At 45.9% G+C, this 21868-nt stretch overlaps 1 protein-coding gene across 1 annotated transcript in view; it reads right to left on the bottom strand.

Moving 5' to 3' along the window:
* ryr2a (ryanodine receptor 2a (cardiac)) overlaps positions 1-21868 on the bottom strand; it is a 1117859-nt gene that overhangs the window by 154125 nt on the left and 941866 nt on the right. The window contains exons 77-81 of the mRNA XM_072511661.1: positions 20361-20414; positions 15075-15174; positions 12077-12156; positions 6665-6741; positions 973-1046 (exon numbers count right to left, since the gene is read on the bottom strand). Coding sequence (XP_072367762.1) covers positions 973-1046; positions 6665-6741; positions 12077-12156; positions 15075-15174; positions 20361-20414 — 385 coding nt within the window. The remainder of the gene's footprint in view (positions 1-972; positions 1047-6664; positions 6742-12076; positions 12157-15074; positions 15175-20360; positions 20415-21868) is intronic.

The raw sequence follows: 21868 nt of genomic DNA on the forward strand, positions 1-21868 counted from the left end.
CAATAGACATTACAACTGCAGCATTGCAAATCCATCACGGTATTTTTCAAAATAATATGCTTTTGTCGCATAAATCAGTAGTAGACCTTGTCATTACTACTCTTTCTGAATATTGAAATGATAAAGATGTCTTACAGGAACCTGCACTGCAGCAGCAGTACCCTTCTTTAAGGATTTTATTTTATTACGTTCAAGAATTATTTATTTCTGAGCATTTTAACAGAATAAGAAATTCTCCGGGCCGCGTTTTCGACCTCAATGCGTTTTCGCAAGCTGGCAGCAGGATTCTCCGTTCCCGCAGACTGCCAATGGGATTTCCCATTGTGGCCACCTCACGCGTTCGGGAAACCCGTGGGCACGCTGCTGGCGGACTGGAGGATCCCGCCGACGGAGAATTCCATTGAAGAAATTTAGCACAATGGTCAATCTGCCTTGTTTGAAGTAGTGCTGCAATTATTGTTGGGTTTTTGAAATATAATTGCAAAAAGAGACCCAAACGACCAGGATTCTCTGATCCGAGTTCACCCTGTCACCGCTGCCAGGAGAATTTGCCGCTCAGCAAATACCCCGTTCACTGCTGTGGGATCGGAGAATCCCACCGAATGTGAATGGATGGAGAATTCCGGCCAACATGTTAGCCCATGTTCAGTTTACCTGAAAAGTTATACATTTAATTATCATTAAATATTACTCCCCAGCTTCAAAATTATGCCACAGCATACATGTACATCAATGTTTAATGCATTCATATGAAATTCTTTCATCTCTAACAGAGGAAATAATCCATTTAAAGCAAAACATTTACACCTGTTAAGATAGTGGAGGAAGACATTTCGTACAAATGCATTGAGGGTTTGCACGTCAGTTAGCATTCAATAGCATAATTACAAATCAATCGTGACTTTCTGCCTTAATTTTATTATAGAGCTAATAGAAATCGACTCCGGTACCATATGGTGCTTCAGCATATACCTGATCCCTCTTCTGTCACCATGCCAAGTCCTTCAGCTTTGTTTTGCCGTTCAAATGCATTTAGGTCGAGTACGCTGTAATCAGCAGAAATAAATATACATCATGGTTGTTTTTTTAAGACTTCCTGAGAAAAAAGCATTAAAATGTAGGATTCTAAAGGTAACGCTTAATTGACCCACAGATAGTAAATTCTCAGTAACACTGCCAAATAGTACTTCATCTTTTCATGTAGCATCACGAATGACAGACTCAAATGCATATTTTGAATTGTGTTATGTCCTAATTAGAAAGGGACCTCAGACTCCAAATGGTAGATATTGAAAACGTAGATTGGCCCCTGTATAGCTAACTTCAAACATTAGGTCCCTTAAAAAAAATATTTAAAGGGAATGGTAAAATCAAGCCTGCAATTAAATCATTTCCACTTTTGCTGTTGGAGCTATTAACTATCGAAGTGCAATAAAGATGAGTGGAGAGGAAAACTCCTGCTGGTTTTCATGAGCAGGAGACCACTCACAAATGTTGTAGATGGAATATATGGAAAAATATAGAGATATCAAGTTCATAGGCAGTCACAAAAAACGGTCTGTGAACAGAGGAAGAGGTAACAAGCATTCTGCATATTGCTGACATACATTGCATGTCATCATGCCAATAACAGAGCCAAAAACACAAGGCAGAGGCTGGATGCTTTATGATGGTCCATTCACCACCTAATCCTTCAATGGTTCTGTACCATCTACAAGGTTCAAGTGAGGAATGTGATGGAAAAGTTACAACTCGCCTGGATGGGTGCAGACACGACATTCAAGAAACTCAATACTATCCCAAGGCATAGAAATCTGCTTGGTCAGCAAAAGTGCCACTGAACTATAATATTCATCAATTCCCGATTGAAGCACTGCAGCTGCAGCACAAACTACCTACAGGATGGGCCCCAAGCCTATTTCAATAAAAGCAAAGTACTGCTGATGCTGGAGGTCTGAACTAAAAACAGAACTCTGCTGGAAAAACTCAGATCTGGCAGCGTCAGAAACAGAGAGGGAAACAGGGTTGACGTTTCGAGTCCAAAATGACTCTTCCTTTTAACAGCATCTCCCAACCCGTGACATCCTCCATCAATGGGTCAAGGTCAGCAGTTCCCTGCAAGTCAGGGCAGATGGTGGAATAGTGGTATTGTCACTGGTCTAGTCACCTAGAGAACCCAAGGGTGGGGAACTTGGTTCGAATCCCACCACAGCAGATGGTGAAATTTGAACTCAATAGAAAATCTGGAATTAAAAGTCTAATGATGACCATGAAATTATTGTCAATGTCCTTTAGGGACAGAAATCTGCCATCCTTACCTGGCCTGACTTACATGCGAGTCCAGACCCACTGTGGTAGACTCTTAGATACCCTCTGAACAATGGCTATTAGTGATGGGCAATAAGTGGCAGCAATGCCCACATCCCATAAATGAATAAAATAAAAGTCACACCTACCCTCCAAGAAACATAATTGAATATATAGTGCCATTTTTAAATTGACGCTGAGTGAAAATCCTAAAAATCCCTCTTCACCCTATAGAAAGAAGCGATATAGGGTCGGAAGGCGTAGAATCTGTGTGGGTAAAGTTGAGGAATCGCAAAGGAAAAAAGACCCTGATGGGAGTTATGTACAGGCCGCCTAGAAGTAGCCAGGATGTGGGCAGAAAATAAATCAGGAGATAGGAAAGGCATGTAAAAAAGGCAACATTACAATAATCATGGGGGACTTCAATATACAGGTGGACTCGGAAAATCAGGTTGGTAGTGGATCCCAAGAAAGGGAATTTGTGGAATATCCACGAGATGTTTTTTTTGAGCAGCTTGTGGTAGAGCCCACTAGGGAACAGGCAGTTCCTGATTTGGTGAAGCTGCTGGGGAAGACTTGATTAGGGAACTTAAGGTGCAGGAACACTTTGGGGGCAATGACCATAATATGAAATGGCAGAGGAACTGAATAGATACTTTGCGTCAGTCTTCACACAGGGATTAGGAGCGGAAGTAGGCAATTCAGCCCTTCGAGCCTGCTCGGCCATTCAATCAGATCATGGCTGATCTCTTCCTGTCTCAAATCCACCTCCCTACCTGTTTTCCATCTCCCTTTAACCAGTTTTTAAAATCAGAAATATATCTATCTCCTTCTTGAAACCATTGAATGATTCAGACTCCATCGCACTATGGGGCAGCGAGTTTCACAAATCCCCCACCTTGTGCGAGAAGTAGTTCCTCCTCATCTCAGTTCTAAATCTACCACCTCTCAACCTAAACTGTGATCTTTCTTTGTAGAGGTGGAATTTACCCTGCAATTTGAGAAGAAGAAGCTGGAATCATATGTATTACAACTGAGTAAAGGTAACTACAAAGACATGAGGGAGGAGCTGGCCAGAATTGATTAGAAGGGGAGCCCGAGCAGGGAAGACAGTGGAACAGCAATGGCAGGGGTTTGGGGGGGTTATTCGGGAGGTACAACAGAAATTCATCCCAAGGAGGAGGAAACATGCTAAGGGGAGGACGAGGCAACCATGGCTGCTACGGGAAGTCAGGCACAGCATGAAAGAAAAAGAAAAAGTATACAATGGGGCGAAGATAAGTGGGAAGCCAGAGGATTGGGAAGCTTTTACAAGCAAGGAGAGGACAACTAAAAAAGCAATAAGGGGGGGAGAAGATGAAATATCTTCTCATTGCGTTACGGGGATAGGGTGGAAGTGAGGGTTTAAGTGGGTCGGTGCAGACTCGATGGGCCAAATGGCCTCCTTCTGCACTGTATGTTCTATGTTCTATAAGTGTAAGCTAGCTAGTAATATAAAAGAAGATTGCAAGAGTTTTTTTTTCGATATATAAAAGGTAAGATAGAGGCAAGGACATTGGACCACTGGAAAATGAAGCTGGAGAAGTAGTAATGGGGAACAAAGAAATGGCAGAGGAACTGAATAGGTACTTTGCATCAGTGTTCAAGGTGGTCACCACCAGTGGCATACCAGAATTTGAAGTGAGTCAGGGGTCAGAGATGAGTGTAATGGCCATCACTAAAGAGAAGCTGCTGGGGAAGCTGAAAGGTCTGAAGGTGGATAAATCACCGGACCAGATGGACGACAACCCAGGGTTCAGAAGGAAAAAGCTGAGGAGATTGTGGAGGCATTGGTGGTAATCTTTCAGGAATCACTGGAGGCAGGGAGAGTCCAGAGGACTAGAAAATGGCTAATGTAACATCCCTGTTTCAGAAGGGAGGGAGGGAGAATATGGGAAATTGTTGGCACGTTAGCCTGACTCCAGATGTTGATAAGATTTTAGAGTCCATTATCAAAGATGAGAATGCGAAGTACTTAGAAGTGCATGATAAAATAGGACTGAGTCAGCACGGCTTCATCAAGGGGAGGTCATGTCAAATCTGTTAGAATTCTTTCAGGAGGTAATGAGGAAGTTAGACAAAGGAGAGCCAGCAGATGTCATCTATTTGGATTTCCAGAAGGCCTTTGACAAGGTGCCATACTAAATAAGACGAGAGTCCATGGTGTTAGGGGCAAGATACTGGCATGGAAAGAAGACTGGCTGACTGACAGAAGGCTGAGAGTGGGGATAAAGATTTTTTTTTCAGGATTGCAGCTGGTGACTAGTGGTGTTCTGAAGGGACCACAACTATTCACGCTATATATATTAATGATCTGGAAAAAGGAACTGAGGGCATTGTTGCTACGGTTGCATATGATACAAAGATCTGCAGAGGGACAGGTCGTGTTGAGGAAACGGGATGCTCAAAGGACCTAGACAGGCTAGGAGAGTGGGCAAAGAAGTGGCCGATGGAATACAATGTGGAAAAGTGTGAGGTTATGCACTTTCGTAGGAGGAATAGAGGCGTAGACTATTTTTTAAATGGGGAAAGCCTTTGGAAATCTGAAGCATAAAGGGTCTTAGGAGTCCGAGTACAGGATTCTCTTAAGGTTAACGTGTAGGTTCAGTTGGCATTTAGGAAGGCAAATGCAATGTTCGCATTCATGTCGAGAGGGCTAGAATACAAGAGCAGTGATGTACTTCTGAGGCTATACAAGTCTCTGGTCAGACCCCATTTGGAATACCGTGAGCAGTTTTGGGTGCTGCGACTAAGGAAGGATGTGCTGGCCTTGAGCGGGGTCCAGAGGAGGTTCACAAGAATGATCCCAGGAATGAAGGGCTTGTCATATACGGAGTGGTTCAGGACTCAGGATCTGTACTCGATGGAGTTCAGCAGGATGAGGGGGTATCTGATTGAAATTTACGGAATACAGAGAGACCTAGATAGAGTGGACATGGAGAGGATGTTTCCACTTGTAGGAGAGACTAGAACTCGGGGATCAGGGGTTACGGGGAAAAGGCAGGAGAATGGGGATGGGAAACATATTAGCCATGATTGAATGGCGGAGCAGACTCGATGGGGTGAATTATCCACTCCCTCAGCCAAGTGTTTCTTGGCTGCGCACTGTCACTGGCAGTGAAATTCTCCATTCTGCCATTGGCCAATGCGATTTCCAATTGTGGCCACCCCAAGCCACCGGGAAACCCGCGGGCGGGGGTCCGCTGCCAGCGGAACGGAGAACCTCACCTGCAGAGAATTCACCCCAATGAGTGCAACTTGCAATTACTAAAGATGCTGAACACTAAAGTTCCCTCGCTCAAGTAGGACATGTCTGAACAATGACTTACAAGAACTGTCTAAGAATGCACTTGAGAGAATAGCACTGTCACCCACAAGGTGAAGAGAATTTTTTTTTTACATTTAGAAAACCCAATTCAGTTTTTTCCAGTTAAGGGGCAATTTAGCCTGGCCAACCCACCTACCCGGCACATCTTTGGGGTGTGGGGGTGAGACCCACTCAAACATGGGGAGACTGTGCAAATGCCACACAGACAGTAACCCGGTCCCGTGATCGAACCCTGGTCTTCAGCGCCCTGAAGTAGCAGTGCTAACCACTGCATCAACGTGCCGCCCCAAGGTGAAGAGAACAGACATGTAATCTTGACAGTTTGATAAGGAAGTGTAAGCGAAACTAGGGGTGGAATTTTCTGATTTTTTTTCCCAAACTGTTGTCTCCAGTGGGAAAAGCAGGGGCCAGCCCACCGGCTGCCTTGCTGCCTTTTCATGCCCTATTTTTAAACACTTCGAAAAGTGCCATGGGGTGGCGGGCCTCAGGGGAGCTCCATTGGTGAGGTTCCCCTTATCCATGGTGGGGGTTATCCGTGTCTGTTTGGGGTGGGGGGGGCATGTGAGACAGGGGGGAATTGCCCGTGTCCATGTTGGGGGGCTCCCTGTAAGTGATGGGGGAGATCAGCTCTCCGTGTAAGTGGAGATCAGCTCGGCAGCAGGAAATCCTTCGAAGTGCGGCCTCGGCGGGGAGATACACCCCGAGGTCAAAGGAAAAGGCAAAGTGCTGTTGAATAGCAGGGTGTATCTCTGCACTGCAGCCGCTGAGGTACACCCACTGAATGCGCCCAGCAGCGGACTTTAACATTTGTCCGCTGAATCGGCCCAACATATATATTTATAATTATATATATATCAATATATTTATAATTCTGAAACATATTCTGAAGGCGAAAATCAAAACCTTTAAAAACATTTTAAACGAGATAATGCTGAAATTCCCCTTTGTGGAATTAAGTATTAACTGGAGGAGGTCACACGGTACCCTTACCTGCATGACTGCATCAGGCCTGCAAGGCTCTGAAAGAAACCCACATCCTTCTTCTCTTTGAGACAGTCAAGCATTTTCTGCAGAAGATCAAAACCAGACCTTATGTGATGGTTTAATGACTACAAGCCAGTGTTGACCTGCACCGAATAACATTTCCTATTAAGGTCCGTCATATTCAAAGGGGTACAAAATACTGTGGTAACATTATGGTTGGAAGGGCCATCCGTGTATAAGGGAGTGCAATGATGATTCACAAGAATGTTATCATGGTTCCAACTATGTAGTTAGAGAGATTACATAAGCGAGACTGGTACTGCTTTCAGTACAGTAGGGGTGATTTGATTGAGGTTTTTAGCCGTTTCAAACGAGTAGATAGAGGGAAACATGTTTTGCTGGTTGGGGAGGTCATGGATTATGGGGTATAAAATGAGAATCAGAGACAGGCCATTCAAGAGAGACTATAGGAAACACTTTTCACATAAAAAGGTGGCTGAAGTGTGGAACTCTCACACAAAAGCCATTGATGTTAGTTCAACAAATAATCAAAAATCTGAGCTTGATACTTTTATTGGCCAACGATATTAGAAAATCTGGAGCCAAGGCTGGTGGGTGGAGTGGAACTACAGGGTAGAAATTATCTTATTGAACAGCTGAATGCGTTTGAAGGGCTGAATGGTCTACCCCTGTACCTATGTACTGTTTGTGACACAAGCCCATGTTGACTTAAGTGGCTGGATTTTCAAAGCGGGGTAGGAAACCCGAGATCCTGAATTCTGGGTCCTGACCCTGCTCCCGATCTGCGTCACTGTTCTGATGCTATTTTTATTTGCAAATTGCCTAGATGGTGAGGAAGTAAGCTTGACGCCAAGCGAGAGGCGCCAAGCGCTTCCAGAGGTCAAGTGCAGCCTGTCAGGCCAGTGGCAAAGGCCAAGCCAGGGATTGCTTCTGCCTTGCTGATTGCAGCAGGCAGCTCCTTGAGGTGTAACGTGGCATAAAGCAGCCATGGATGGACGGTTAGGAGCAGAACTCATGCTGGCGCCCATTGGGCTCTGAGATTTGAATTTAAAAACTGATTAAAAGCAATTTACTGGGGTCCCTCGGCCAACACAACAGCTGTGGCCAAAGATGCACAAGGTTGTTGGGTGCTCCGGTATAACATTAAAAAATTCCAACGAGGTTGATAATGAGTTTAAGAGGTATGAACTGGTGGTGACTGATTTTCACAACCCCCATCAGCCCTTTGCAAATTCAAAACTGCCTCGGAGACATCAGGATCCCAAGGTTAACTCTGGGGTCCATGATTTTTAATTCCTGCCCACAGTGGGTCCCAAACCCTTAGTCCTTTGGAAATCCAGCCCAACCTATTTATATGGCATTGCTCTATTACCGTACTTTAGTACAGGACTGAACCTCTTGGTGATCCTACAGTGTAGATTCAATGTGGTGATTAAAGAGAACAGCAACACCAATAATAATATTGAGCTAATTGCTACAAAGATCTTGTGGCAGCAGTATTAATAATACAGCTGGATTAAAGACATTTCCTTGAAAGAATGGTAAAAGTTAACTTTCAAAGATAAATCGACAAGACGAGAGACAAGGCCATCAGTTACACATTAAATCTGGTTTAAGTTGTGTCCGATCCAACTGGGCTGGATTTTCACTATCGAGGCAAATAACCCGAGTCGGGTACTCAGCAGACCTGTCGTGGTTTAAAGGGCTCCAGTGGACGCATTTTTCCCTCTGCGGGTGGGGTTAGGAGAGTCGGGTCCACTGACCCCCGAGGCAAATTGTAGGAAACTATAGAGACAGGTGAATGCCAATTAGAAACCTCAGATCTTGACACTTTAACGGACCTTAACGGCGTTAACGTCTTTTCCTCAGTTAACGACTCCCACACTATGGTTTTGGGCCCTTGGAACAGCCAAAATGGTGTCTGTTTGAACTCAGCAATAGGCTCTGCTTGGTTTGCGTTTCCTCCCCCCTCCCCCCACCGGCCTTCGCAGCAGAGGATGAGGACAATGTACCTGGAATTCCATGAAAACTAATAATTAATCCAAGACTAAAACTCAGTAAAGTTAATATATGCAAGAAAACAGTATTAGAAAAATTTATGATGCCAAAGGCTGATAAATCCCCAGGACCTGATGGTTTTCAGCTCAAGTTGGGCTGACTTTTCCGGCCCTTCCCACTGTCACGAAGGCGGCCCCACCACAAGCCAATCAGATAACCCACCGTTGGGAGGGGTGGGGGGGGGGGGGTGCTGCGGAAGATCCCAGTCAAGGGCCAAGGTTTTACTGGAAATGGTTGAGGAAGTTGCAGATGTTTCAGTCATCATTTTCCAAAGTTCTATATATTCAGTAATTATCCCTTGAGGTTGGAAAACTTAGTTAAAGAGGGTGAGAGAAGGGTTCCATGACCTGTCAGTCTGCCGTCTGTTGTGAGGAAGTTATCGCAATCTATGATCGAGGATAGAGTGACTTTTGATGCAGAGATATTTAAGCTGATTAGAGAGAGAGCCAAGTACAAGGCTCTGCTTGCTAAGTTGGCAACGTGCTCCTGCCTCAGAGTCTGATATCCCCAGATTTAAGTCTTGATGCCCCGGAAGGGGTATTAATGGCATGGTTCAACAGGCTGTTATTCCCCTTTTCAGCGCTCCACACTATTCTCCGAGGGCAGTAAGGAGTGTGAAGATATGCAAAATAAACAAGGGAGATTGATAAAGGGTAAATTAAGTGCAAGGAAGCATGTCAAACTGTTCGTGGAAATAACTGAAGTAATAGACAGGGATGTCTATCGATGCAGCTTGTCTGGACTTTGATGAGGTTTACTGAGTAGAAGAGACGACTAAAATTGTGCCGTGACGCATGACGGTAAAAGAGGCTAACAGTGAAGCATGATGGTAAAAGAGGCTAACAGACTTGTGTGTGTATGTGTAAAGACTGCAGCTCAGCAAAAATTTGTTTAATGGGAAACGGAGAACAACATTTTGGACTTTTTACTGATAACACTTTGTTGAAACAGTGAAAACAAGGCTCTCTCAAGGACAAATGATGCCTTTGTGCTCAAGGATTGTTTATGAGAATGAACTATAAACTAAGAACTAAAACCTTATAAAAAGCACGAACATCTGAGATTTCAGAAGCGATAACCCTGGGATCAACATTCACAAGACGAGACCCTGAGTTTGGAAACTCAGAGCAGCGCCACCACAGTCGGGGAAGGGAGCCGTTCTGCTGGCCTGGGGGGCTTCGGCGGGGGCTGGGGGGGACTTGTGGAGGGGTGGTCTGGGGGTTTACAGGGGGACACTATCTGTCAGGCCGGGTCCATGTGCGGCCGGTGCCATGTTGTCCAGTGAGCCTGCCGCAGGCAGCCAAGGACCCGGCAATTCTCCGTCTGTATCTGCAGGTAAAGCCGAGCTTTACGTTGCGTGGCAGCCAGCACCCCCACCGGGCGGAGCATCGGTGCGGGGGCGACGCCAACTTTTTGGTTGTAAGACTAGACAGATGCTCCGGACATGGCATCAAAATCGGAGAATCCAGCCCTGTGTTCTCCCGCTGGAGCTAAATTGCACCTGATTGGCGCACCCAGGATTTCCAATCCTTCACCAAGTAAATGTATGCAAGGCGAGGATTGCAGGCGAGTATCGTTATTTGGCCGCTGTTTTGGTGCGGTCAATTTCGAGCTGACCACTTCAAAATCACTCAATCATGAAGGGAGGTGATTGGAAAGCAGTTAATTCTATTTGAAGTGGTCCATGACCTGTCAATCAAAGCTTGCTCTTTATAAACATTGTGGTTAGAGCACCTCAGAGTTACTCAACCATGAAGGAACATCAATGGAACAATCATAGAATCATAGAATTTATGGTGCAGAAGGAGGCCATTCGGCCCATCGAGTCTGCACCAGCCCTTGGAAACAGCACCCCACTTAAGCCCACGCCTCCACCCTAGCCCCGTAGCCCAGTAACCCCACCTAACCTTTGTTTGGACGCAAAGGGCAATTTATAATGGCCAATCCACCTCACCTGCACATCTTTGGACTGTGGGAGGAAACTGGAGCACCCGGAGGAAACCCACGCACACAAGGGGAGAACGTGCAGACTCCGCACAGACAGTGACCAAAGCTGTGAATTGAACATGGGACCCTGGAGCTGTGAAGCAACTGTGCTAACCACCGTGCTACCGTGCTGCGCTACATTGCTGACATTTGTGTGTGTGGAAGCTGTCAATCACAGCCTAGTAAAATAATATCAAGGAAAAATGAATGAATGGCTTGCAGCTCAAAGGTCTTAGGGGGTTTAAACATAGCTGACTGATTTTCTCTTTCCAGGAATTGAGAGGTGCTGCTTTTTTTCACTGCCTCTGCCTGTCTGGACTGCTCTCCAGCTTCCCTGATAGGGCCCTCTCTTCTGGGGAGCTTCCTGATAGGACTCTCTCTTCTGGGGAGCTTCCTGATAGGGCTCTCTCTTCTGGGGAGCTTCCTGATAGGGCTCTCTCTTCCATGGAGCCTCCTGATAGGGCTCTCTTCTGGGGAGCTTCCTGATAGGGCTCTCTCTTCCAGGGAGCTTCCTGACAGGACTCTCTCTTCTGGGGGGCTAATTGATAGGGGTCACGTTTCAGGGGGGAGGGGGGGGGGTCTCCTTATTTAGCGGGTCTCTGTGTGGGGTCTCTTTATTTCAGGGGTCTCTGTGTGGGGTCTCTTTATTTCAGGGGTCTCTGTGGGGAGTCTCTTTATTTAGGTGGTCTCTGGGGGGGTCTCTTTATTTCAGGAATTTCTGGTAGGGGGGACTATTGGGGTGGGATGGGTGGGTCTTGCACTGTGGGGTGGGTGGCCCTCGGATGCACTTTGGGGCAACTCCCTGAAATAGTTACCCCCTTGGCCCACCGCAAGGTCCACCGCGTCAGGGCCACGCTTGTCAGGACCAGCAGTGTTTCTCGTCCACGTGATTCCCGGCCCAGAGGACCGGTGGTCCTGGAGAAAAGGTGCCCGGCCCATGATGCGCGAACCTCGATCCCGATATTGGAATCTCTGCCGCATCGGGAACTCCGCTACTGGAGGCGCGAGGCAGAGATGGTCGCCTAGAGAGTTTCACAATAGGTACGTACTAGGAGGGAGTAATGAATGGAGTAAACAAGGATCTGTGTTTTAGCCTCACTATATTTATTAATGATTTACAATGCACAATAGAAAGCCATGTATCTAAGTTTGCTAATGGCACCAAGATTGATGGCATGGTAAGGAGTATAAACAGGAGCATAAATGTACAATGATGAATTGATAGAGTGAGTAGGAAGGCTGTGGCAGATGAATTTCATTGCAGGTAAGTGTAAGATTATCCATCCAGACTACATTCCGTAGTCAGCATTTGGTACAGATTTATCCCTAATTTTTGTATTCAGCCTAACTTACCTGTTGAACTGTTGAATTTCCACCATTCAGAATAGCGATCCCAAGCTTCAGAGTGGACGCAACCATCAATCCCATTTCACCTAAAGAAAATGAAAGCAATTATTAAATGCATTTAATTGCAAACCCACTTGAAGCAAAGGTGTATCAGCTAATCAGTAATATTATTAATTAGCTAGCAATATTCTGAAGCTTCATTTTCATATTTTTAAGTGGCAACTATATCAATGATAAACATGTCAACTCTGGGCTATTGTAAACTGATGCCAGTGGATTCAAACAATCCAGGTCATGACTATGGCCGAGATTCTCCATTCTGGAGCCTAAGTGCTCCCGCCAGCAAAGAATGCCTACTGGTCTCTGCTGGCGCTAGAAGCGGGGCCCAGTATGTGAGTCTCTCCCCTTTTCCATGCTAATTTATGCATGAGGGCAGCGCGGTAGCATAGTGATTAGCACAATTGCTTCACAGCTCCAGGGTCCCAGGTTCGATTCCCTGCTGGGTCACTGACTGTGCGGAGTTTGCACATTTATAGACATAAATTATTAGTTCATAGAACATAACAGTGCAGTACAGGCCCTTCGGCCCTCGATGTTGCGCCGACCTGTGAAACCAATCTAAAGCCCATCTACACTATTCCCTTATCATCCATATGTTTATCCAATGACCATTTAAATGCCCTTAATGTTGGCGGGTCCACTACTGTTGCAGGCAGGGCATTCCACACCCTTACTACTCTCTGAGTAAAGATCCTACCTCTGACATCTGTCCTATATCTATCTCCCCTCAATTTAAAGCAATGTCCCCTCATGCTAGCCAACGCCACTTCCACTCCAGCTAAAGCAGTGCTGCCTGTAAGCCTGCAGAAACATTTGAGATTATTAGGGTCTGGAGTGTCGAGCAGCTTTAAATGAAATGAGGTGAAATACTGTCAACCTCTTCAAATGAACTATGATAAAATCTAGCCTTGAATTTTTAAAAAAAACAAATTGGATTGGATTGTGGTTTGTTCCTGGAGGGATGATATTTCTTGGACACAATTTCCTACATAAATATAAAACTTAAATTAAAGCTTACGACACACCAAAGGATGAATGGGCGCGATTCAACGGGCACAAGTTAAAGTTTGCTTAACGGCACACTTAGCTGGGTTTTTCTTGGCGCTGCAGCTATTCATCGGCACTTTGCAGTTTATTTTTACTTGAGAGATCTCCCCGTGTCTGCGTGGGTTTCCTCCAGGTGCTCCGGTTTCCTCCCACAGTCCAAAGATGTGCAGGTTAGGTGGATTGGCCGTGCAAAATTGCCCTTAGTGTTCAAAATTGCCCTTAGTGTTGGGTGGGGTTACTCGGTTATGGGGATACGGTGAAGGTGTGGGTTTGGGTAGGGTGCTCTTTCCAAGGGCCGGTGCAGACTCGATGGGCCGAATAGCCTCCTTCTGCACTGTAAATTCGATGATTTGCTAGGATGGTTGGGTCATGGATTATTTGATTGGATCTTTAAGGCCTTCATTCTACTACTCCTAATTCTACCAGGGATAGGATTGCTTGGTTGTTTGTGTAAATGCATTTTCAATCGAGTCATGGATATACCTATTTAACTAGTTGTCATGATATGACAAAAGGAGGGAATGTGATAGGGTACAAATTAAGTAATGGCATGATGGGAAAACTGGTCAATGGGAAGGCTGGTCAAAATGTTTGATACAATGTAAGAAAGGCTGAAACTAATCATTCCAGCTCATCAGGCCCATGTAAAGAATGCTGCCCTAACCATTTCAGACTGAAAGACTGTAAGGCCAACTCTGCATAACATGAAATCTGAAAAGATCAGCGAAGGTTGAGCCATTCCAAAACACCGGACCTCGGCAACTCCTGATGAAACTAACTCGTCATAACCCAGGGCCGTAGGAATTAAAACAAGATAAGTTCAGGAAGAAACAATTCTAATCCGACCTTTCAATGTTCCCTCCAAGGACTAAATAATGGTATGAGTGATGTGACCGAAAATGGTTTGTTCTCTGCTTCCGTTTGTATTTCCGATCAAGCTCCTGACTATACTGTTGTCACACAATCATGATAATGATAATGTATAAATATTGAGCTAATTCTCCGCGAAAGCGGGGAACTTGTGAAAGACTCAGCAGTTTTGTTGACTGCTCTCTGACTTCAAGTTTCAGCCAGTACTTCATGCAGTTGTTTCGAAAATCAAACTTTGTTATTCTGTCTTAACGAGTGTGTTGAATCTTTCTACTACAGAAGCGGGAAAATATTGACTTTAGCAGTAGGCTGCTCTTTCAGAGGGACGGTGCTGACTCGATGGGCCGAATGGCCTCCTTTTGCACTGTAGGGATTCCATGATTCTGTAGGGATTCTACAATCTTCAAGATAAAATTATATATTTAAAATTAAATGTAATTAAGGTGCAATTTAGCGTAACCAATCCACCTACCCTGCACATCTTTGGGTTGTGGGGATGAGGCCCATGTAGACACGGGGAGAATGTGCAAACTCCACATGGACAATGACCGGGGTCGAGATCAAACCCGATCCTCGGCAGCGTAGGCAGCAGTGCTAACCACTGCACCACCGTGCCGCCCCAAGATAAAATTATTATCTTGGACACTAAGCATTTAAAGATGAATAGGATAATCTAGGACACTGAGTATTTATGATAAATATTGCAGATTTTCTGATGTAGCGACAATGGGAAAGATTCCATTCGGGGAAAGCTGAGCAACCTGAATCTGCTCCTTGTACTTGGGAATCCAGCCCATCGTCTCCTAAACGGAGAATCCTGCCCCACATCTGCAGTGCTGTGTACAACTAAATTATCCATTTCTCCCAGTGTGGGCATGTTGTATGTTTTCATTTTAAATATTCAATCTTTTTCAATGAAAGCAAGTTGTATTTGCTGTATTTCTACTCATATCGCAAGAACCATTATCTCATAAACACAGCTCTGGTTGGAGGTAAGCTTTTTTCTTTTACTCTATGTGACTCTTACCTTTGCTGGCACTGATCATCTGCAGAACCATCTCTGCAGCACCTCGGTCATGAAGTCTCGCTTGCTGATACAGAAGCTTTTGTTTTTCCATTTCCTTCTCCTAAAGAGAAAACATATGCAATTGAACGGAGGTAAACTATGCGTTTTACCTTTTCTCCAAAGGGAGGATTTTCTTTTAAACCTAGGGCTCTATGCTAACTTCTCAGGCCGTGCATATTTGAGGCCTAACACCAGAATTTCAACTTTGCTGTTACCTGTATTCGGTTCCATCTTTGCAGGATGCTGACAAAAAGATGCCAAGGCATCTGCGTTTACCATTTTTGAACAGTGTTGCTAATTTCTTCAACCATCTTAAAGCTGAAGTATCCTTTTTTGAGGAGATTGCACAATCAATAAATGGATCCAAAAAAAAGCCCTTTCTAGCAGGAATCTGGCATTCTCTTTAGGTCCTGAAAAGGATGTCAAAGCTTTAACAGAGTGGAACAGAAAACACCGTTTTCTTCTTGCGGCGGAATGATACAAAAAATGTCTGTTGCACTCTTAAAGCCTCTTTCCATTCTGGCACACAGCTTCTAGAATAGTGATGTTCAGTGCTAGTTGGGATAGATCTTATGTTGTTTACTGATCGTGATTGGGACGGCTCACGATTTGGAAAATCAACGAAAGACGCCACAAATGCTCTTGAACTTTCCTGGTGTCCAAAAAAATGTAATCATTTGGCCAGAGTGGTGCCTGAAAAGAGTGGTGGGCCTAGTTTCAGCTAAACCACAACGGGATGTTGAGGCACGTGCACGATCACACACATACCCGCCCAGCCCCCACGAACGGGTGCTCATGAGGAGCACCACAGTGGGCCCATTTTCTTTCAGCAGCGCATAATGGAAAAAGGCTTGGCAAAACGGGGATTGACAAGTCCGAATTCCTGGTAGATTTAAAGCTTGCAAGTCGACTGCAAAGAGGATACCACAGCTTGGATGGGACAAAGAGTACCGACAGAAGACAGTTTAGAGCCCTGTAGAATTGAGTAGCGTTGGGCGTTCAAAGACACAGCTGAAAGCTGAGAACATTGGGCGTGAGACGAGTAAATCGGAGTTATGTCCGGAGAAAATAAATTTTGGGAGACGTGTGGTTTAAGAGGGGCAGCAGCAGCAGCAATAGCAGCAGCAAAGAAAAAGCTAGTTGTCATGAAATTGGCTTTGCTGCCTATATGTTCTACTTGAACTACTCAGAAACACACTGAAAGAAGCAGAACATTCCGATGGAAAAGGTTTTGAAAATAAATTAAGGCTTTTAAGAGTTTATATTTATCTATAAAGCATAGAGGAAAAAAAATCAAGAAATGACACAGATGAAGATGGTACTGGATTATAAACGAAAATGATTGTAAATGAGACTAACACAGAACAATTAGTGGGGTTTTATTGTTTGTTTTCTTTTCTTTTTATTTGTTTTACCAGAGTCGTTTCCCAGAGGCTGCCAAATTTGTTTCGTAAATCTTTGATTATATCACGCTGCAAAAACAAAATTGATCAATTTTTTGTCATTTCCATGTAGCAAAAAAAACCTATGTCTGGAAGAAAATGGTGATAAATCTAAAATGGGCGGGTAAAGTAATAGTGCAGCCTTGCTCCACTTAGCCATGCCAAATTCTGACAGTTCTGCCTTCATTTTGAACCTCTTCCTGCATAGCTACATGGTGAAGGAAAACAAAATTCGGTCAGTTCAGAAGTTTTTGCTTTTATTAAAGCTGCAGCATTCCTTTCGTAGCCTCCATGGGATGGATTTCGCATGTCTCACAAGCTCCCTCCCTTAAGTTATTTTCCACCTCCTTTCATTTAGGGGCTGTCTATATTACATTCATGGGGGCCCAATTAGCTCAGCTGGCCAGATGGCTAGTATGTGGTAGAATAACGCCAACAGCGCAGGATAAATTCCCCTTCTTCCTGAGGTAGATTTGTGCCTGCCACCTTGCCCTTGCCCCACAGAGTGGCAAGGCAATGGCAAAACACCACTAAAAAGAAAACTGCCAAGGAAAAAGCTCAGAAGGCAATATGCCGGGAACCGTCCTTTGGGCAGAATACACAATGAATCAAAGAATGAGTGAATGAGTGAATGAATGAGTGAATGAGTGAATGAATGAATGAATGAACGGCTGGATGGATGGACGGATGAATGAATGAACGGACAGACGGACGAAGGAATGAATGGACGGATGGACAGATGAATGAATGAAGGAATGAATGAATGAAGGAATGAATCGACGGATGCATGGCTGAATGAATGAACGAACGAACGAATGCGTGAATGAATGAATCAATGAATATTAGGTATGACTTCCCAACTGTAAAGTATCTGAGAAATAGCAGTAAGGAAACATGTGAAAGTGAATTGCCCTCCCAACTGAAAGTGAAAAAAGTTATTACATTTTTTAAAGAAGTCTCTGATGTCAAGACCTTGGCAGTTCAAGGTACTGATGCAATGCTGGAGCAATTAAAATTGTGGATGCTGAAGGAGCTGGAATTGGAGCAGCGCAGATACCTTGGAGGGTTACAGGCATACGGATGAATTTAAAAACACAAATTTTAAAATTGAGACTGGCAGGAGCGAGTATAGATCAGTGAGCACAGTGGTGATGGGTGAATGGGGCTTGGTTCGAGTTGGGACATGAAAATAGAGTTTTGGATGGCCTCAAGTTCAACAAGAATTAAATCCTGAAAGAATGAGTTCCACTCTTGCAATAGTTAATTTTCAGTGTCAGTGAGGTTGATCAGCAGTAAGTGATCACGCTTTTAAAAAGGGTACTTCAGACTGAATTGAACAAACCCATAACTTCTTTGTGGTGAATTTAGTTCCTACCTAATGCGCAAGTACAGGAATGTCACCCCCTCCAATTCATAGAATGGTGAGTCAGAATGCAATATGTTGTTTTTGCAAAGCTAATCGCAGAGCGGTACAATTTGGACAATAATCTGCAGATTTTTTAAATATAAATTTAGAGTATCCAATTATTGTTTTTCCAATTAAGGGGCAATTTGGCATGGCCAATCCACCTAACCTGCACATCTTTGGGTTGTGGGGGTGAAACCCATGCAGACACGGGGAGAATGTGCAACTCCACACGGACAATGACCCAGGGCCGGGATTCGAACCCGGGTCCTCAGCGCCGTAGTCCCAGTGCTAATCACTGTGCCACCATGCTGCCCCCAATTTCCAGATTTTAACCACTCATCTGCCCTGGCCTGAAATTGTTGTGCGATTTGCCCATAAATAATTTGAGTAGCATTAGACTCATTTAATTGACAGGAAAACCTGGAGGATGTGTATTGACATTGCTTCATCCAGTATTTTGTATTACAGGTGAAATGTCTTGCATGGATGACCGCTTGTCAGCTTACTTGTTTATCTTTTGTATGTAGAATGGATGTATTCCGTGGCAACCAATATTTTAAGAGCATGTCGAATTCCTTGCTCAGTTTTAAAATGTGCCACCAGGGTGTGTTTAAATAACTGCATCAAACAATCAGAACCGATCCCCGTGGTAGATTTTGCAAATGTGACAGGATTTAGAAACTATTCTTCCAATCTCAAATTTTTTTTTGGAAAGGTTAAACCATATTAAAAGGAATCAATACTTGGTATTTTGTCCAGTTTTGAAATCCATCCTCTGCGGTTCAAAAAGGGCCACTGCAACTTTAAGAAAAATAAATGTAGGAACCGTTGATGTGTGGATTATAATTACCTTTGGATATTAAAGTAAACCATGCCAATTTCTCCTAGCCATGGGCATTAGATTACACCTTGTCACGGATTCAGTTTTGCAGCACTTTGAGTATCAATGCTACTTCCCTTCCACATGGTAGTTCTCTGGTTCTCAGCTGTATCCAGTGATGGTTCCATTATGCATGTGAGAAAGACGTAGTGTGAAAAATTCCAGAGTCCGCAATGGTGTCATCTAATTTCAAGAACTAACCAAAATATCACCTTCACTGAGGAGGTACCCATTCTCAGGACCTGTGGTGGTTCGACATGTGGACATCGAACTCACAAATAAAATGTTACATATTTTAGCACGGCAGCACAGTGGTTAGCACAATTTCTTCACAGCACCAGGGTCCCAGGATCGATTCCCCGCTGGGTCACTGTCTGTGTGGAGTCTGCACGTTCTCCCCGTGTCTGCGTGGGTTTCCTCCGGGTGCTCCGGTTTCCTCCCACAGTCCAAAGATGTGCAGGTTAGGTGGATTGGCCATGCTAAATTGCCCTTAGTGTCCAAAATTGCCCTTAGTGTTGGGTGGGGTTACTGGGTTATGGGGATAGGGTGGAGGTGTGGGCTTGGGTAGGGTGCTTGTTCCAAGAGCCGGTGCAGACTCGATAGGTCGAATGGCCTCCTTCTGCACTGTAAAATCTATGATTCTATGATATTCATTCCCCATTATTGATTCATTGAGCGGGATTCTCTGACCCCCCGCCGGGTCGGAGAATCCCCGGTGGGGGGGGGGAGGCACGTGAATCCCGCCCCGCTGCTCTGACGCTGGCTGCCGTATTCTCCGGCGCTGGTTTTCGGGCAGGGTCAGAGATCACGCTGCGCCGGTCAGGGGCTATCGGCAGCGCCCGTGCACGCACCCCCCCCCCCCCGGCAATTCTCCGGGCCCTGAGCCACCATCGGTTTCTGGCCAGTCCCGCCGGCATGGATTGGACATGGTCCCACATGGCGGGACCTGGCTGGTAGGCCGGCTGGTGCAGTCCTCGGGGGCGCGCGGGGGGGATCCAGCCCGGGGGGGGGGGGGGGGGCACGGTGGCCTGGCCCACGAATCGGGGCCCACCAATCTGCGGGCGGGCCTGTGCCGTGGGGGCACTACTTCCTTCTGCGCCGGCCTGCAGGGCTCCGCCATGGCCAGTGCGGAGAAGCCACCCACCTGCACTAGAATATGCCGGCGGTTCTGCGCATGTGCTAACTCGCGCTAGCCCTTCGGCGCCGGCCTAGCCCCCGGGAGTGCGGGAGGATTCCCCCACTTTCTGTCGGCCCGGCGCCGGAATGGTTCGCGACGATTTTTACACCGCATCGGGCCATCGCGGGGATTCAGGAGAATCCCGCCCATTGTGTATGTTCGCATTGCGAGAATTAAACATCAAATTCAACTTAAAATAAGCAGCAAATTCACATGGGGAAAGTTCAAAGCAATTGGTGTTAAGCAACGACGTCTACAAAAGACAATTAGTTTACACATGGAAGCTGTGAAAGATACTCTAATGTGTCCTATCTGAAAGATTAATCGAGGTAAGTCTTACTTCAAAACTTTTGACTTCTTCTTCGCCATCCTCGTCCTCTTCTACATGACAGCTCTGCAGTAAAAACACATTGAAATGTGTTTCAATTTAAAAGATGTGACATTTTCAGCCCGCATTATCAAGAGTTTCTGGCACATGAATTTGACCCCAAATCCAAACTTGGTTCATTGGGCGGGATGTCCAACGACGCAGGAATCGCAGATCGCGATTGGGCGGAGAGTTGGGCGTCAGCCGAAAATCGAGGTTGGCGCCGGACACCAAATGGAGTGCCATGCTCCGCGCGCGGAGTGCCTCGATGGAGGCGTGAATGCATTCTACGCCCCCTACCAGTGTGGACATGCAAACCATACAGTAGCCCTCCTTAACATATCATTAACAGGCCTGACCCGGTAGTCTCCGGGCTTCCTTGATGCTCCACCTCCACCAGGCAGAAGTGACGCTGGTGTGGTTCACTTGTGTTATTTAGAAATGGAGACCGGGCGCTGTGGCTGCTCAGGGAGAGAGAGGAGGTAAGACAAGTTTCCAAAGGCACAAGGGTGGACTGACAGTCCACTGGCTGGGGACGTCTGCCAGAGCCGGGGGGTAGCTGGGGGTGACCAAGGGATGGGCCGTGGGTCTGTGGCATCCACCCGGGATCGGGGTGGCCGGGCACGGACTGTCATTGCTGCAGCCTCCGCTGATTGTCCACTGTGTCCTGTAAATGTGCAGAGCGCCACCAGCCTGCCAACTTGCCCACTCCTCAAAATCCTCTACAAAATCCAACCTACTATGATCAGAATTGGATAGGTATTCACACACCTTTAGATTGTTAACTATATCTGGCTCATTGCTGACTAAAGTCAACTGCTGTAAGTATTTACTCCCGGGTCACATTCCAGCCCCCTGCCCTCTTTCACCCATCGAAGCCTCTACCACCAGTTCCATTCTAATCAGCCCTCTTAGGACAAGATTACACATTGTGAACTATTTGCAACATTTCCTGCTATATGGGAAAGGTGAAGCAACCACATGCCACAATTTAACATGCAAGCAACAGAGGGCTGGATTCTCCGTTTCAGCGACTAAGTGCTGGCGGATATGGAAATTCATGGGTGTGTTACGACGCCAAAACGCGCCGAACCCTCACCGATTCTGGGACCATTGAGGGACTAGCAGCAAAACCGAGTGAAACTCCCGGCTCCCACGCCGAAAACAGCCAGAGTAAGGCCGGGTCCATGGCCGTGCATGCGCATGGCGACAACCTGCGCGGACCTTACCCACCATCCACGACCCCAAGGTCACCCCCTGGCACCCCCCACCAGTTCCCCCAGCCCTTGTGGAAGCCTCCCCCCCTGCCAGTGGCACGGATCACGGCAGAGTTGGTGGCTGCCAGGCCGAGTTCCCGACTGTTCAGACCACACGTCAACCGCGCGGTCGGGAACTCGGCCCGTCGTTGCAACGGCGTGCAGTGCGCGACGCAAGTACGCCACTTCTGAGGGGCAGAGCATGGCTGACCGGTGTCAAACCAG

The sequence above is a fragment of the Scyliorhinus torazame genome, chromosome 1 (assembly GCF_047496885.1).
Source record: "Scyliorhinus torazame isolate Kashiwa2021f chromosome 1, sScyTor2.1, whole genome shotgun sequence".
In the NCBI taxonomy this organism is placed as follows: Eukaryota; Metazoa; Chordata; class Chondrichthyes; order Carcharhiniformes; family Scyliorhinidae; genus Scyliorhinus; species Scyliorhinus torazame.